At 49.6% G+C, this 17,481-nt stretch overlaps 1 protein-coding gene across 3 annotated transcripts; it reads left to right on the top strand.

The window, feature by feature from the left end:
- Window positions 1-71: 71 nt before the first annotated feature.
- FAF2 (Fas associated factor family member 2) lies at window positions 72-15,281 on the top strand. 3 transcript variants are annotated; one of them, XM_069029221.1, is made up of 11 exons: window positions 72-835; window positions 6,706-6,774; window positions 7,193-7,327; window positions 8,026-8,102; window positions 9,248-9,386; window positions 10,684-10,769; window positions 10,850-10,941; window positions 12,355-12,532; window positions 13,430-13,601; window positions 13,781-13,924; window positions 14,461-15,281. In XM_069029221.1, the coding sequence occupies exons 1-11, from the start codon at window positions 773-775 to the stop codon at window positions 14,641-14,643; spliced, it is 1,338 nt and encodes a 445-aa protein (XP_068885322.1). In that variant the 5' UTR covers window positions 72-772; the 3' UTR covers window positions 14,644-15,281. The 3 variants fall into 3 exon arrangements, with proteins under 3 accessions (XP_068885322.1, XP_068885323.1, XP_068885324.1); XM_069029222.1 differs by lacking the exon at window positions 72-835 and adding an exon at window positions 1,037-1,155; XM_069029223.1 differs by lacking the exon at window positions 72-835 and adding an exon at window positions 3,953-3,980.
- Window positions 15,282-17,481: the final 2,200 nt, after the last annotated feature.

Raw genomic sequence — 17,481 nt, 5'->3', positions numbered from 1 at the left:
CAGCGCGCTGACATCAGCGCCGGGGCGGGCCCGCCCCGCCTCCCCGCCAGCCGCAGCGGGCACGGGGAACCGGGGCTGCCCGGCTGCCTCCCCCGGGGCTCGAGTGGCCGCGGTCCCGCCGCGCCGACCCCTCAGGCGGGCGCTCGTAGCTGCGGGTGGGAGCGGGGGCCCCCTCACAGCCTCCTCCATCTTAGCGGCCGCCGCCATCTTGGGCCCGGCGCACGGGCGGCCCAGCGGGACGAGGGGTGCCGGGCAGGACCCACCCGGCGGGACCGGAGGTAGCGGGCAGGACCCAGCCAGCGGGACCGGGGGTGCCCGGGCAGGACCCACTGGGTATCCGGCATCCCCAGCGGTGACGGGAACACAACCAGCTCTCCGGCTCATAGCCCCCCGCCTTGGGCTCCGGGCCCGCTCCGACAGCCACAGGCTGCCCCCCCAACCCCGGCCTGCTCCGGTAACACCCGAGCAGCCCTTGGGACGTTTCGGAACTCCTCGTGCGTCCGCCGGGAACACGCGAGCGGTGCTCGGCACACTTCGGAACTTTACGTGCGCCCGCCGGGGACGCCCAAGAGCGGCCACCGCCGCCGATGGGATTCGGGCATTTCCGGACAGGCCCTAGAGCACTTCGGTTTTGTCCGGAATGCGGCCCAGCAGTTCCGGCGGTGGCCGATAAACAGCCATTGGCCACGCCGCGCGGGGCCGCGGTGGAAGTGGGCGCGGGTAACGTCACTTCCGGAGAGTGACGGAGCGGCGGGTCAGAGGCGGCGGCAAAATGGCGGCGCCTGAGGAACGGGAGCTGACGGCGGAACAGACCGAGAAGCTGCTGCAGTTCCAGGTGCCAGTTCCCGGGGGGCCCGTGCTGGCCGGCGGGAGCGGGGGAGGCGGTGCATGGGCACGGAAGGGGCTGAGCTGTGCCCGCCCCGCCGGCGCTGTCGGGGTACGGGGCTCACAGAGCTGGGTAGGCCCGTCTTGGAGCCGGGTGTCGGGCTGGGCCTGAGGCGACGGTGAGAGGAGAGACACCTGTGGTCCCAGTCCTGGCCGGGGGGAGTGTCACTTCCGTGCCCCCAGTACTCTATCGGGGCGATGTTCTGTTATCCCTAATTGGGGAGGCGAGAGGTGACTGCTGAGTAAACTCCGTGTAGGAAAAACTCCTTGGTAAGTCCCGGCCATTTTAATTAGTCTGAAATTTTTCCTTGCCGTAGCTGGAGAGCCTTTCCTGGCACCGAATGAGAGTTACCCAGTGGGTTTCTGTGGAACGTGGTTCCTGCCCCTCACGATTGGGTAACGCCACTGGAGACTGTAATGATCTAATCTGTGTCTGCTTCACAACACAGGCAGGGTCGCTTAACTTTTGGTTTGTGAGACCTCGGGCCGTGTAGCAGATGAATAATCATAAACACAATCTGAAGATGTGGTTTATTAGGGAGAAAACAGTGCTGGGCAGCTGAAATACTTATGGTTGCTCAGTGATGAGTAATTAAGTGTGCTGAGCAATGAAAATTACATTCAGGTGTCTTGGGTTTGTTTCTGAGCTGTAGGACATCATGTGGTGTCCCTTGGACTGCCACTCTTTTACAAATACAGCGATTACTTTTGAGAGTCTTGTCTGCTTTTCTTGCTTTACATTAATTTTTTTAAGACTGTACTTTGGAATTTTGGTGTGATGTAACCGTAGGTTTAAAGGGACTCCAGAGGCATTTGGCCCTGCCTTCCCCAGGTGAGACAGCACAGGTGTTCATCATTCCACGCATTGACTTCCCAAGCCTGTACCTGATTTACAGCCACTTGACTTAATTAAGGTGCTGACGTGTTTTCCTATGATTGGTCCTATGAGGAAGCTTGCTTTGCAGATGTCCCCTCTAAATGTACTGCAAATTGGGCTGTGTGAGCAGTCAAATACAGACACAGGGCAGTGTTAACCATTGTTAGCCATTGCTGTCCCTGTACTGCCTGGTGAGCAGGTGAGGGTTTTGCACGTGTAGATGTGCAGAAGGTCCCCTTCTCTTGCTGTGAGAGATCCTGGTTCTTGCTCATCTGCTTGGTCTGGATGGATGGGACCAGCTGCTCTCACCACTGCCCCTGCTGCTATTTCCAAACCACTGTGGGCATGAAATGAAAGAATCCTGTTTCCCAATGCTACCTGGTGTTGTCATGGGCAGAGGGCTGGCGGGGAATGAGAAGGAAGGCAGAAGGAAGGATTCATGCTTTAGTCCAGGTTCCCTGGTTTGAGACACAGGCAAACACTCCTCAGGCTATAAAGGGGAGACATTTTTTCAATTAGGAGGCCACTGCTGTGCAGAGCCAGATGTGAAAGCTGTGGGCCAGAAGGCTTGGATACCAGCCAGAATCCTCACTCTTCTGTCTCCTGGGGTATGTTGTATCAGCTTTCTCCAGGGCTAATGACAGACCACACTGGTGATTTCTTCTCCTCTGGTTGAGAAGAACTTCAGGTGTGAGTCCTGCTGCTTCCTTGAAACTAAATCAGTCTACCTGGAAGAGATTTTTTCTTGGACTCCAATAAGAAGAATTTGGTGTTTGGAGAGATTGGCTAAGTCTCGTTAAAATAATTTGTACATTGCTAGAAAACACTGCTACAAGTCAGCTTGGAAAGCCTTCAGGGATCCTGCTGACTTTTCAGGGAACACTTCAGTGTTTTCAAGGATAACTTCAGACTTTGTGATGTGCCATCATAAGTAGGCTGTACAACATTCCATGGCGACAGAGCATTGCACTTCCACAGAAGGTCCTATCCCACTGCAGTGTGAATAGAGCAGGAGAGCAGACTAGGAAAGAAGGCAGGGTGACAAAGATGAGGTAAGGAACAGTAGAAGGTTCTCAGTTAAATAGAGAGCCAGAGGGAAGCATTGAGCAAGCACTGCTATTCACCCAGCAAATAGCTGTTTGGGGTGAAGATTGCCCTAAACTGTTTATCCTACTTCTGCTGGAAAGTGCACCTTTCCATGCAGAGGTGAATGTGCTGTCCTGGCCTGAGCTGTTGGGCATGGTTTTGTGTTAGTGCCTGCTCTGCATTAATTCCACTGCTGTTTGTTTGGTGGGTTCTGTAGTGCTCATACAAAAAGCTTTGCAGGCAGAATGCTGAAACCAGCAGCTTTCTTCTTGTGGGCAGGGCTGGAACAGGGCAGCTGTCTGCACCATGCTGGGGCAGGTTAGTGAGGGGGAAAAAAAAACAGTAGAGAGAACTGGGATAAACTTGAAATGAGAGCAACAAAGCCTCTTTGCTTTCAGCCTGCCATTTACTGCCGGAGAACTGGCTAATAATGTAAGGGAGTAAAAGCATCTAAATTTTTCATCTGTCAAGATCTTGCTGTCCTGACATTTGGAGAGAGAAGTTTGATGTGAACAGTTTAGGAAAGCTGTGGAGATATAATTCATTTGGGAGATGGAAGAAACAGCAGAGCAGCCTTTGTAGGATCTGGTTATTGATCTGTGCCCATTACACTTGGGCTGATGTCTGATATTGTAATATGCTAATGTAAAGTAATGGAGTGTTATTTGCAAAAGAGTTGGCACTTATGATACCATCTCTGACTTCAGCTGGGGAAAACACAATGCTCAGGGCTGGATATGGCTCTGATTTAGGGGAAGGAGGAAACATGAAACTCCAGGCGTGTTTCCCACTCAGTATATCGATCAAAACCCTCAGAAAGGTATTTGCTGTAATATGCAATGAGAAACTCTTGAAGGCTTTTTTCCAGTTAGAACTCAGATGTTCTTTACCCTTGGAAACATAATTCTCTGGAATTTGGCAGTGGGTTGGGAAGTAAGAGCAGTGCCAGTTAGTCCTGTGGATTTGCATCTCTCCTGCTGTGTTTCAACATCAGAGTGTATCTGCAGAGGCAACAGTTTTGCAAATCCAGTTTACAACCTTTGTCCACTCAGGGATATTCCTTCTGCTTTTGAAGCATGGAATTGTACTTTCCACTACTTCAGTATTGAGAAGATTCTGAGCAGTCTTAAAGGTGAGAGATACAAATAATTACCTCCAGCAAAAGCTTCATTATGCTTTACAATAACCCTCTTGCTTTGTGTGGTGGTTGAGAAGGCGGTATTGAATTTTCCTGGCATTTGTGGACTTCAGTATTTTGTTTTTGAAATATTAGCCACTGTGCTAAGCTTGGATTTATTTGAAGGTTTGAGAGTGCTGGTTTAACAGAACTAATTTTAACTTACTATGTCTGTAAGATACTGCTCTTAAAGGCAGCTAATAAGAGACCACAGTGAGTAGGATCCAAGCAGCAAGATTTGAAGATGCTGGTTATTCTCTTAGTCCTGATGATACAAAGAATGTGCTCATTTGCCACATGGTTAACAGTTTGCAGCTGAACAAGGTTCACCAGAAATGCTGTGAGGGGGGCAGTGGAAATAATGTGGTATATCAAGTTTCTGATCCGTTTCCATGATTTGGTGAAGCAGTGGCCACAAGAATGTCATGGGGGTGACAATGACCGGTGTCTGTGTTTGCCAGCAAGAGTTGTCTGAAGTGGCAGTTGAACTTTGGTCCTGCCATTCCTTACATCGGGCATGGGTCGTTCTGAACCCCCTGGTGTGCCTCCCAGAACATCTTGGAGCTGTGGTGTGTCCGGTGGAGCACATCAGAGTAACATCCAACAAGGTGTTGAGTTTTAAAAGCTGCCTTTGCACAGGCAGTTTTTTTTCCTGCAATGTTTAATAAAGTGCAGCCTCACTGATCAGACAAGTGGTGGGAGCGCTTGGCACTGTGCTGCTTGGAGTGGTTTTGTCTCTTCCGGTTTGAGTTGAGAGCAGCTGAATGAAGATGCTAAGGGAGAAAAGAAAGGAAATTCACCTCCCCGGAGACCTCGTGTAGAAGACTGAGAAGTGACTAGAGCTGCCCGTCCCTGTGACGGTGGTCAGCAAGGGTGAAGTTGGCTGGCTCTGGTGTCTCTCTGGAGCTCAGGAGGCCTTGCAAATGCTGCAGTGATTCAGTGCTCATTAAATGCTTGTTGATAGTTCTGCTGCTTTCTGACCTAAAACTGCAGAAGCATTTTGCATAATTTAAAAAGGAGGGAATGTTCAGTGATGTTCTTAGTGCTCACAGATAATCCAGGCATTTAGAGACAAAGGTGTGAATGAGTTTCTGAATCATGTAAACTTTGTAAACACCAGCAGAATTTCCAGGGTGTTGAGGGATGGTGATCAGAAGTCTTTCAAGGCTTTGGAATAAACACATTGTGACTCCACTGTCAATTAATTGCGTAGATTGCAGTGCCTTTTATGGTGTCCTTCTAAAAAGACAAGTGCCTGCTGTAGGAATTCAGGTTAAAAAAAAAAGTCAGAATGCAAAATAAATAAAAAATAAAGTCAGAATACAAAACCTAAATTTTACTCTGTGAAGCACATCTTTAAAGAAAGATAGCTAAACTAAAACATTAAATGATGAAACTGAGTGATAATCAAAGGTATTCTAGCAGCAACAGCTGAGTTCACTGAGCTTCATTTCTTCTATGAAATCCAGTTCTGCAGTGTTCCTTTGCAAGGCTTGCTGCAGATTTACTTTTTAATAAATATTTATACACCACTGAACAGCGACTTGAAGTGCTTTTTTTCTGAGCTTCTGCAGTCACAATGCTTTAAACAGTCTGATTGGTTCTGTGCAGCAGAATGAAACAATAAATTTTGCCCAATAGATTGGAGAGAAGTTGGTGATCTGGAGACTTCATGAGGAAGAAGCCAAGAAATGCTCAAAAGTTTGAAGCGAGCCCAGAGATTGAATAGGGCATTTGTCCACAGTGTTTGTTGCTCGGGTGGAAATGGCATGTGGAATGTATGAATGGGGGCAGGGAGGGGAATAGATGCACCATCCTTCTCCAGTAAAAAAAGCAATTCAGTGCATTCTTAAATGGTCAGCCTGTCAGTGTGGCAGGGGCTTTTCAAGGAAGCAAGGAAAATGTCTGCTCAGACCATAAAGCAAGTGCAGTGGGGAGAGATGTTTCTGTGGCACAGTGACAGGGACGTTCCCTTCAGCAAATGTTTGTCTCTGTTTGGGAGATACTGATGTGGCTTCCTGTAAATAACAGACACAATTGTTTGATCTCCTGTGCAGAAATGCTGATTGGCATGGGGTTAAAATGCGCCCAGTGGCTTTGAGGTTTGCCAGTGTATTTGGACTATTTTCTGTTTCAGGCCCTGTGTTGAACTGTTCCTGCTTTTTTTACTACACTGTTTACTATACTTTTTTTACTTCCCCTGTGATGCTGAAAACATCACCTTCAGTAAAGTCTGGCTCATTTTGGTTTTAGTTTCTGTTTATGCTCGCAGTGAGGGGAGTAACAGTCATCTTGAATTTTCAGAAATGCTTTGTCTGTATTTTTGAGTTTGAGGTGATGTATGAAGGCATTGACCCAGCACATCTTTTCAGAGTGAAGCCTGTGGGCAGTATTGTGTTAAACCCTTGACTGTGCTGAGTGCTGTTGTAGTGGCAGACCTTGGGCACACTGAGAGTTGGCTGATGCTGGAAGAGTGCAAAGGCCTGTTTGAGGCCTCCTGTGTGTTTATGGATTTGGGTTGGCTCAGGTCACCCTGCTCTTAAACTCAGAGGAAGGCACTTAAAAAATGGGCATTGTGGTAATGTGTTGTGGTAAATCCCATCATGTGCTCATCTGTTGTAAAGAGCAGTAAAAATGCAGCACTTCCTGGCACTCATCTGCTTTTATTCTCCTTCTTTAGGACTTGACTGGCATAGAGTCCATGGACCAATGTCGCCACACGCTGGAGCAGCACAACTGGAACATAGAGGTACCACTGAAAATGAGATTTGTAGCAGTTTCCAAGTACCTGGCTTAAATGCAGCCCTCTGTGGGAGGGGGGGCCCTACCAGTAAGATTAATCTGTCCACCCCTTGATTTACCCAAGTAGCTCTTTAGAGCTGTATCTCCACACGTCTGGAGAGCTGGTTTCAGCCAAACACAGCAGAGTCATTATGGCTGTGAACAATCCCTTGACTGGCACATGGTGTGGCCTCCCGTGGAGCCTGTGTGCTCGCTGCCATGGAGAAGGCTTTCCACATGGAAAAGAGCACTGGTGGTTGCTGTTTGTCAGGAATTGTGCATATCCAGTGCTCCAGGGCTGTGGACAAGTAATACCCACTGTCAGTGTCCAAAGTATAAAAACCATAAATGCCTGAAACATCCCTTTGCTCTTTCTTGTGTCAAAGGCAGCTGTGCAGGACCGACTGAATGAGCAAGAGGGTGTCCCAAGTGTCTTTAATCCTCCTCCGCTGCGGCCATTGCAGGTCAATACAGCTGACCACAGGATCTACAGCTACGTTGTCTCAAGGCCACAGCCAAGGGCAAGTTATCTTACACTGGATTTTGTCCTGCTTCTTGGCTGACTCTTTATGAACACAGAACCTGCAAGCAGGGAAAGAAATTGTTTTCTTTGCATGCTGTTATCTCCCTTCTAAATATTTTATCTTACGAAAACAAAATGTAGAGCTATTCCTTCTGTTTTTGTTACTGCTGTGGAGATTTTCTTCATGGTGTGATTCACAGTATGAGGGCATTTTTTTTGTCATAGACTGTCCTGCTCTGGTGTAGTAAAGTTTTTTGATCAGTTGAATTGGAACAAAGGACTGTCCCCTCCATGTGGCAGTGATGATGTTTTCTTTTTAGAGCCCCCCTTAAATTTGTATTAACTAGAATACAGTATCAATTATTTTCATTAATGTTTCACAAATGAATGTGCACAAGCACCTGTAAGACTCGGTGCTGTTAATGTCTTTGTATTGTTAAGAAAATTAGCACAGAGCAAAAGCATTGCTGCTTGAATAGTCAGTGAGACCAGTTTCCAGATGTGTCACAGTGACTTATGAATGAACCACATTGGTCATGTTTGATTTGACATGTCTGAAGCCAGGAACTATCACTGAGGCTTTTTTCCTTGTGGTTGGAGCACTGATACTCCACGTGTGCCTGGGTGCATGGTGTTGGTGGACACTTTGCTGTAGCAGGGGTAGAGACTGTTCTAATTCCTTATTTGTAATTGCAGGGCCTGTTAGGATGGGGTTACTACTTCATAATGCTTCCATTCCGATTTACCTATTACACGTTACTTGATATATTTAGGTAAGTCCTTGTTTGTGCTGACTCACTTATTGACTGCATCAGGGAACACACTAGCTCAGATTTGGCTGGATCTGTCACTTAGGTCTTTAAGCCTCATGGCAGATTTTCCATTTGTTTCTTTAACTGGCGTTATTTGTAGCCTTGTAAAGTTCCTATGCTGTTTAGTAAGAAATAAATCTTATTTTAGAGAAAAGAGCACCTTGCAGCTCCGTAAGTGAAGTGTTCAATTGGAGCTCTAACTCCACGCAGCTTTACAGTCTGAGTGCCACACAAAGGGGTTACAAAACAGTGTCCAACTGTTTGGTGTTCTTGGACAAACATCAGAATCGTGTCCCGTTGGGCTGGGCTGCAGGTTAACCTGCCCTAATTTCTGGATGTTACTTGGCAAAACCCAGACTGTAAACACCTCTGCTTTATTCCCTTTGGTGTCTGTTGCCTCTTCTCCCTTTACTGCCCCAAAGCATTAATTCTTGTCTCCTTACAGCACTGATAGAGGAAAAAGGGAATGGTAAGGGTGGTAAATAGCCAGCAGTCTTGCCATCTGCACTGGTTTGGCAGTTTTCCCTGTTGTATTACTTTTTTTCCCCATTAAAGGCATTTCCAAAATTCAGTGTATCTTCTGTGCCTCAGTAGAACTAAGCAACACTGATACCTGCCTTGCAGTGGACCTTCTTCAGCCTCAGAGGAATGACAGTTTCACAGGACTCCTAGTGTAATGTTCACTGTCTGCAGCTCTTTGTACATTGGAATCGTTAGTTCTGGATTAGCAGAAATACAGTTTTCAAAGTTATCTGGACAAAACTGTGTGGCTTTTAACAGCCTATCTTTGACTAAATTCCTCAAACCTCCTATTTTTGGTGTGGCTTGTGCCTGATGCTTCAGAGGAAGCTGAAATTGTTTAATCACACAGAATTTGGATCCTTACTGATGCCTGGCATGAGATGATATTTGATTGGGGGTTGGTTCTTTGGCAGTGGTATCAGTTTGGAGCAGGTGTCAGTTTAGGTTCAGATTATAAATGTTCAAGGGTCTCAGCTGTGACTTTTTTCCTCTTTATGAATCCCAATGACTGTCTGTGAGAAAGAAAACCTGTTCTTCAGGAAGTCAGTGAGCTGAATTTCCAGTGTCCTCTGCTTCCTTCCTAGGTTTGCTCTGCGTTTTATACGCCCTGATCCTCGTAGTCGGGTCACTGACCCAGTGGGTGACATTATTTCGTTTATTCATATGTTTGAGGAAAAATATGGGAGGACACACCCTGTCTTCTACCAGGGAACTTACAGCCAGGTCAGTGTCACGTGTTGGTGCATAGATCCTGGGAGGTGGAGAGAGGGGATATTGCCACATGGTATCAGGGCCTACATGGCAAAACTACTTTTCATCTACAAGCCCAGCGTTTGTCCCCAAAGTCTCTTAACAGGGTAATGGAGAGCTAGTGAATAAGTGTATTGGGAAACCAGTGTCTGCCAGGCTTGATGATTTGCCAAGCCTGCAAAGTTGGAAAGCAAAGCTGCTCTGGCTGTTCCTCGACCGTCTGTGTGACTCTGTAGCCAACAGCTTTTCTTTGTAATCCTGCCTTTGTTTTTATAAACTGGTGTGCTGTGCCAGAGTCTGTCCTTCTGTTCACCAAATTGGGATTAACTGCCTGGGCTTGTATCACAATGCAACTTCACAATAGTGCAGGGCCTCAAAATTGAGAGGGAGCCCCTAAGAAATTATGGGAGGTGAGTGTTCCATATATCAAATCTGAGGGGGCTTTCTGTAGAAGAGGGATGTCCCCATGGACACTGCCTCTTCCACAGCTTCTCTCAGCCTGGCCAAGGGAGGGGGTCTCCTGCAGTGCATCCCATCAGACAGTTGGATCAGCACTGCTTCCCAAATGCCTGGGAAAAAAGTGTCGAGTCCCTGTCTGCTCCACACTGCGCAGTGATGGAGCTCACCGCCTCTGCAGCTCTTTTAGGCTCCTCTGTCATTTGTGGAATCCAAACTTAAATAATCCTGGAATGGTTAGGCTACCAAAATGTGGTGCCAGTAAAACAGGGAGCATATTGTGCACTTACCCTGTGGTCTTGTTAAAAATGCTCTTGGGTGGGTGGAATCCAGACACTGTAGATGTGGAAAAGGAGGGATTTTTTCTTTATTGTCTGGTTTTTGGGGGGCCTGCAGCATTATTTATTACCTGTTTTAATAGAATTTTCATTTGGTGTGACCTGAAAATTGTGTCCTGTACAGGCTCGAGTGGAAAGCTCAGCCTTGGCTGCTGGGAGTCCAAGGGGTGAAGGAGTTTTTTCACTGCCAGCTGAGTCTGGCAAGCAGCTGGGGTGTCAATCCATGTCATTGCCTACTCGGTTTCACTCTGAGTTCAGTGTTCTCCAAAGCCACATCCTGAAAGGATATGAAAGAACACCATTGTAGCCCTCTTAAATAAAGGCTTATTTAGGTCTGACAGGTTCATCCTCCACTGCTGCTTCACTAGAACCACTCTAGTGGCAGAATAATGGCCTGGGTCACACAAGCCTTGTGGGTGCTGCTTTCCCCTTGCCCAGAGACCCTGTAACTTTACCTCCTCTGCTCTTATGCCAAGGCACTGAATGATGCCAAGCGGGAGCTGCGCTTCCTGTTGGTTTATCTTCATGGAGATGACCACCAAGACACAGATGAGTTCTGCCGGTAGGTAGGAGAGTTTCCCAAAAAGTTGTCTTTGCACTTGAAATGCAGCTTCCTTCACATGGTCTCTTCTCATCCCCCAGCAATACACTGTGTGCACCTGAGGTCATCACCCTCATCAACACTAGAATGCTCTTCTGGGCTTGCTCAACCAATAAACCAGAGGGATACAGAGGTGAGTGTGTCCTTCCTGGGCTTTACGTATCCCCTCCTGTCTCTGGACCAAGCCAGATGCTCTTTGACAAATTTACACATGTGAAACACTGTTGTATTTAGTGCAAGTAGACAAGAAATTTCAGGATTGCATGGGGAAGTACATGTACTGGTTTCCTGGGATATCTCGAAAGGTTTGGCTGGCAGGGAAATACATTCTGACCTGCACCTCCACTGTTCCGTGTTGCTCAGCAGTCTCGGTTCTGTGCTCATTGCTGTGGGCATTCAGGCTGCTTTCAGTGCCTTGTCAGTGGGAGTTGGTGGGTATGTGCTGGGGATAAACTGAGTGCAGAAACAAGTATCCTACTAGATGTGTCCTTAACACTGGCTCCTGTGATGCCTGAGGCCCGGAAGGACTTGTTAGGTGCATTCTTTTCTTTTCTGAGACAGTCATCTTAATCCACACCCAGTCTTTGTATCTCCTCAAAAGCCCACAAGTCACTGAGAGCTGTTGATACCTGACCTGATAGCATTTTGGTAAGGTTTTGCTGCAAGTGGAGCCTTTTCCTAAAGTTCTGTTCATGCCTCCCATGTTGTTCCCACCATTTCTTTCAACTTCCAGTTCTGTTTCATGGTCAGGAAAATGCTAAATTTGGGTCAGTCTTGGCTCCATAGTTCTGCTCCCAGTTACCAACAACTTGAGAGAGTAGCTCTGTGGGGAGACAGTCTTTGACTTATTCCTGTTTCATTGCTGCAATGCTTTGGAGTCACAGCCTGGAAAGCAGAGCTGGAAGGGGTTGTGGCTTTCCATTTAATCCTTGAGCTGCTCTGATTTTGTTTGGACGGCTCCACTGGTGACAATGGCTCCAAGTTGCATGATGTACCACGTGTGTTTTAAGGAGGGGATCAGCAGCCGTATATGACAAGTAACTTAAGCACCTAATCTGCTCCATTCCTGGCTTCAGAGCCTGCGTCCAGCAAAACCAACCAAAATTTGTTCAGAAATGTTCAACATGGACATATTACCATCTCCCCCATGACAGTTTCTTCCAGAGTCCAACCATCCCTAGTCACCTGAGCAAGTGTTTCCATGTGCTTGTCCTGTGCTTCTCTTCCTGCAGTTTAAACCCATGGCTTTGTCCCATTTTGAATGGACATTCAGAGCCATTTACTTCCTTCCTGCTTGAGTTAAAGGGCCTTTTTTGGTTACTTCAAAGCTTGTTTTTTCCCATCGGTCTCTCTGCTCCAAAGCCTTTTTCTCCCTTTGCTGACTTAGAGGGTTTAATTTTCAAAATGGAGCCTGAGGCCTTTTCTGCCTTGGAAGAGAGAATGTCTGGGGAAGGTGCTTTCCTTGGCCCTCAGTGATGGGAAGCATTTGTGCTGTACCCCTTGGTGGCCCTTCAGGACGGGGCAGTGACGTTTGTCCCTGTTCCAGTGTCCCAGGCTCTGCGGGAGAACACGTACCCATTCCTGGCTGTGATCATGCTCAAGGACCGCAGGATGACTGTGGTTGGGCGGCTGGAAGGCCTCATCCAGGCTGATGACCTCATCAACCAGCTGATGTTTATCATGGATGCCAACCAGACATACCTGGTGTCCGAGCGCCTGGAAAGGTAGGGTGGGACCAGAGCTCCAGTAACACAGACCTTGTCGAGGCAGGCTCTGCTCTGTCCCCTTCCTCCCTCCAGACACCATCTGTAGGCACACAGCTCAGCACCTTCTGTTCTGTAACACAGCCCACAGGCTCTCCTCTTCCCAGGGGGATCATCAGTCCATAAATTCAGGCCACCCTATAGCCAGGGAGCCAGATGTGTTGCACACACAATCCCACCACTGAGAGGTGGGTGTGAGTACTCTGTTCTCTGCAATTGAAGCACACCCTTGGCATGCTGGAGCTTTGCAGGGAAAGCTTGGACAGTAGCCAGTGGGAGCAAAGGCATTGCAGGCAGGAGAGCTGGTGTCCACAGCCAGTTGGTGATTGCATGCAGCTGCCCTGGTTGTGCTGAGCTCTGTCTGCGTTTCTAGTGGAGCCTCACAAATCCCTGGTGACTCTTATGGGGATGTACAGGTTGTGTCCAAAACAGGATCCCACCTTCTGCTCTTCTGTTTTTCTGTCCTCTGCCTCACACTCTGTGTGGGGACCCAGTAATACATTTTGGTTTCTGAAGTGTGTTCTGAAAGGAATTACCTAAAGGAGATAAAACCAGGAAAACTCTCAGATAAGAGGCAGGAATCCTGGGCACTGTTTTTGTGCTGTCTGTCAGCTCTGTCAAGCTGCAGGAGCTCAGAAGCCTTTTAAGTTCAGTTTCACCACCCTTGGGAAGCAGTTTGTGTGTGGGGGACTGTGAGGACCTGGCTTGGCCTTTTGGGAGCTTGTGGTACCCCAAGGCATTACCTGCTGTGTGCTCTAATGAGTTGGAGGCTGTTTTCACCCTTGGGTCTGCCCTCAGCCTGCCACCCCCTCACTTTAGGGCCTGTTAGCCCTGACCACTTCCCACTCATGTTTGCAGGGAAGAGAGGAACCAAACCCAAGTCCTGAGGCAGCAGCAGGACGAGGCATATCTGGCATCCTTGCGTGCGGACCAGGAAAAGGAGCGCAAGAAGAAGGAGGAACGGGAGAGGAAGAAGAAGAAGGAGGAGGAAGTGCAGCAGCAAAAACTGGCAGAGGAGAGACGGCGGCAGGTGAGAGCAGAGGGGTTGCAGGAGAGGCTGCAGTGTCCTGTGGCCTGCTGTAGGAATTGCTTGTCTTGCTTGGGGCTTTGAGCATCCTTCGAGGCTCTGGGAGCAGCTGTGCTGCACGGACAGGCACAAAGGTCAGCTCAGAGCACGGCCATTGCTCCTGCTCCCCCCTTGCCTTGCAGACACTGCAGGAGGAGAAGGAGCGGAAGTCGGAATGCCTCCCTCCAGAGCCACATCCTGACGACCCGGAGAGCGTCAAGATCATTTTCAAGCTGCCTAATGATTCCAGAGTGGAGCGGCGATTCCACTTCACACAGTCACTGACGGTGAGCTTGGGGCAGAGCTGAGGGGCCTTCCACAGCAAGGGGATGAAGAGACTTGCAGGTGGCTCAGCAAAGCTTGATTTCCCTTGGACTTTGCTAAATGGTGATGTTTGCTGAGAGCCTTGCCAGGCAGAGCTGCTCTGCTCAGTAAGGAGAGTGCTGTGGGGCCTGCTCCCACCAGCTTAGAAGAGGGGAGAAAATGGAAGAAGCTTTTTTAACTCCTAAAAAGCTGGAAGGTGTCTGCACCCATGGCAGGGCAGGGTGGGACTAGATGATCTTTAAGGTCCCTTCTAACCCTTAACATTTTACAGTTCCATTGCTCCCTGAGAAATAAAGGCGTAGGAAGAGGCACAGTGTCTGGACTCAGCAAGTGCTCTGTGCCAAGCCCAGTTTCATGTGTGCCAAGGAAATGGCTGTCTCAGGTCTACAGTGCAGTGATGGTGCAAATTTGGTAACCTTCCCCCTGGAGAGGCCAGAGATTCGCTCTGGCTGTGTCACTGCTCCCCCAGCTGGCAGTTATTCCTGTGCTTCATTCCCAGGTGATCCACGACTTCCTGTTCTCCTTGAAAGAAAGCCCTGAGAAGTTCCAGATTGAGGCCAACTTCCCTCGCCGTGTCCTGCCCTGCCTCCCTACAGAGGAGTGGCCCAACCCCCCCACGCTGCAGGAGGCCGGACTCAGCCACACGGAAGTCCTCTTTGTGCAGGACCTCACGGACGATTGACACTTCTTTTTTGGTTTTGTTTTTTGTTTGTTTTGTTGTTTTGTTTTGTTTTGTTTTTTTTCCAGAAGACACAAAACGGAAAGAGAAATTCATATTATTATTATAATACAATATTTTTTTTAAAAGACTGCATACAAACGAGGGATCAGAGACCACATGGCCTGTGCCAGCTGTGCTGCGTGCGTGCGCTGGCGAGAGGACGCGTGCGCACGGCCATCCCCTGCACTGGGGGGGCACACAGGGGTGAGCTGGTGTTGCCCCCCCTGCCCTCCCTGGGGAGGAACAGGAATGGCAGCTCTTGGTAATTATTGCTTTTATTGATGACAATAATAATAAAACCCCAACAACCCAACATCGTGTGAAGATTTGATGCTCCTGCTGCTCCTGAGAGACGCAAGACCGAGCACCGGAACGTGCTGGGAGTGGGGTGGGGGGAAAGGGCTGGACAGACTCTCTTCAGCTTCCCTCTGTGTATAAATACTGTTCTTTTAATATTTCTCTTGCTTTGTAATGACCAAAGGAGACTGGGGTTGACTATAGTATTAACTTTTTGATAAAGAGCTGGTTCGATTCTTACCCATGTGGGGTCTTGCCCAGGGTTCTTAGCCTGCGTAGTGTAATAAACTCTGCCTCTAGCATGTCTGTGCCGATGCTTTCTGCCCGTGCCCCAGGGAGCGGGGGGTCAGCTGCTGTGGGAGTTGTGGCTCCCAGAAGTGTGGGTACACTCAGCTTCTGGCCTCACCGGGGTGATTTTGGGCCAATGGAGCTGTTGCCCAGCACAGGGGATGGCAGGGCTGGGGGTGCTGCTCTGCCAGTGCCTGTGGCATCGGCTCTGGGCTCAGGTTGGGAGGGAGGGAACTGAGGGGGCTGGGTCAACCCTCTTGGAGCAAGTGAGAGTGGAAAAGGTGTGAGAGGCGAGTGTAAGGCTGGGCCACCAGCTGCCCAAAGGGAGAGTGGCAGGAGCCTGGTCCTTCCCTACCAACCTCCACTCTGCTCTGGAGCCAAGCTCATTTAGAATGGTTGAAGGTAGAAGGAATCTCAAAGCACATCTGCCGTGGGCAGGGATACAGGAGCACAGGGATCGCCGCTTCCCTGCCCACAGGAGCACAGGGATAGCCGCTTCCCTGGCCCAGCGTGGGGCTGCTGGAGGGTTGGGATGGAGGAGAGGTGGAAGGTGTCCCACTGCTGTAGCTGGAGCCACCCAGGGAACTCTGCTGTCCCAGGAGAGCAGCCAGGAGGACTTTCCATCTCTGTGCACGCTGTCAGGGGTCTCGAGGTGGGAAGGAGGGGGTGTGTGGTGCTGCTCAAAACCAGATCCCACTGGGGCAGAGCATCCAACCCGGCCCTGCTCCCACCCTCGGGCTCTCCTGGGCTCTCCTCCCAGCCTCTCTCCAGGGCCCTTCCAGCTGCTGCAGCTCCCTCCCATCCCTGGCCCCCACAGTTCCCCTCAAGCCCCCATGGAGACAAGAGCTGGACCCAGCGTGTTGGTATACATCATACATTTATTAGTGAATATCCCTCTCAAAATCAGCCACAACATTAAAAAAAATAATGATTGCACTACTTGGTCAAGCAGAACTAGCAACTTTCATTTTAAAAAAAGTACAAATCTGTTAAAAATTTCAATCAGTATAATACACATATATATAATACAACATACTAGTTATGTTAAATGCTACAAAACCAATATGATTCCAATGGAATGGAAAAAAACAAACACTTTTAGAGCTTTAAGAACCTTTTTTTCTATATATTAGCCTTTTTTCAAATACATACATGGGAAAAATGAGGTAACTGTAAAATGTGCAAGTAACAGAGCAAAAAAAATTATATATATATATTTATATATATATATATATATAAAAACTTTCTAACACAGAACACACGTCCTAGCACCTTCCGGGGAGCCGCGGGGAACGCGGGGGTCCCACCGGAGGGCCCGGGGACTGGTATAATAGAACAGTAAACAGTCCACTATCCCACCACAGGAATTCATTGGTAAACAGTGGTATCTACAGCGCAGTCAGCAATCACAAACACCCTAAATAATTGTTTTTTAGTATTTTTTTTTTGTCGTTTTTTCTTTTTGTTATTTTTTTTTAAATGATACTTTTAGCTGCTCATTGGAATAAATTCTGCAGCACACGAGCTGTGAGCTTTCGAGTCGCCGTCAAAGGACCGTAAGGCTTTCCTGGCTCCCTGGGCACCGCGAGGGCGGGAGGGGAGGAGGGGGGCGTCTCCGGGGGCACGAAGCCGGGGACTCCTTTGGTTATCTGTCACTGAGTGAGGGACGGGGAGGGGGCCGGGGTCCTGCCCAAGGGGCACCGAGCCCAGCGGTGCCGGCGCCCGTGCCACGGCGGAGCGGGTGGCGCCGGGCCGGGGCCCTCGGCCTCGACGCTCCGCATGGAGGGCGGCCGCCGGAGAGGTGGGAAAGGGCGGCGAGGGGGGAGCCGGCCCGTAGCCCGCCGCTGCTCGCCGCCCTCCGCGCCCGACCGGGCAGCGACCGGGGCCGGCTGACCGGTGGCTGGCACTGCCCTCCGGCCCTCGGCGTGGGGAGCGCCGTCGTGCCCACCCACGTTCCAGGCGCGGCCCCTCACCTCGCACCCGGCCGAGCCACCGCCGGGGGCCAGCCCCGTGCCTGCCCCCCGCCCCGCGGGGAGCCGCCCCCTCCCACCCCGGTCCCTTGCACACGCCGCCGCCGCGGGCACGGACCCCGCGGGGACGGCCCTGAAAGTCTCACGGTCCTGCTGTGGCGTTGCGGACATGTGCAGTACAGTGCATGGCAGTATCAGCTGAGCACAAAAACCCCTCTCCCCACCCCCCCTCACCCCACAGCCG

This window comes from Aphelocoma coerulescens, chromosome 13 (assembly GCF_041296385.1).
Source record: "Aphelocoma coerulescens isolate FSJ_1873_10779 chromosome 13, UR_Acoe_1.0, whole genome shotgun sequence".
NCBI classification, from domain to species: domain Eukaryota; kingdom Metazoa; phylum Chordata; class Aves; order Passeriformes; family Corvidae; genus Aphelocoma; species Aphelocoma coerulescens.
Note: the sequence above shows the minus strand (reverse complement) of the source record. Positions and strands in the feature narration are given on the sequence as shown.

Coding starts and splice junctions, on each gene's coding strand:
- FAF2 (XM_069029221.1), top strand. CDS start 773: ATGGCGGCGCCTGAGGAACGGGAGCTGACGGCGGAACAGACCGAGAAG. Junction 9,387..10,683: donor ACCAGGGAACTTACAGCCAG/GTCAGTGTCACG, acceptor TCTTATGCCAAG/GCACTGAATGATGCCAAGCG. Junction 13,602..13,780: donor CAGAGGAGAGACGGCGGCAG/GTGAGAGCAGAG, acceptor CTTGCCTTGCAG/ACACTGCAGGAGGAGAAGGA.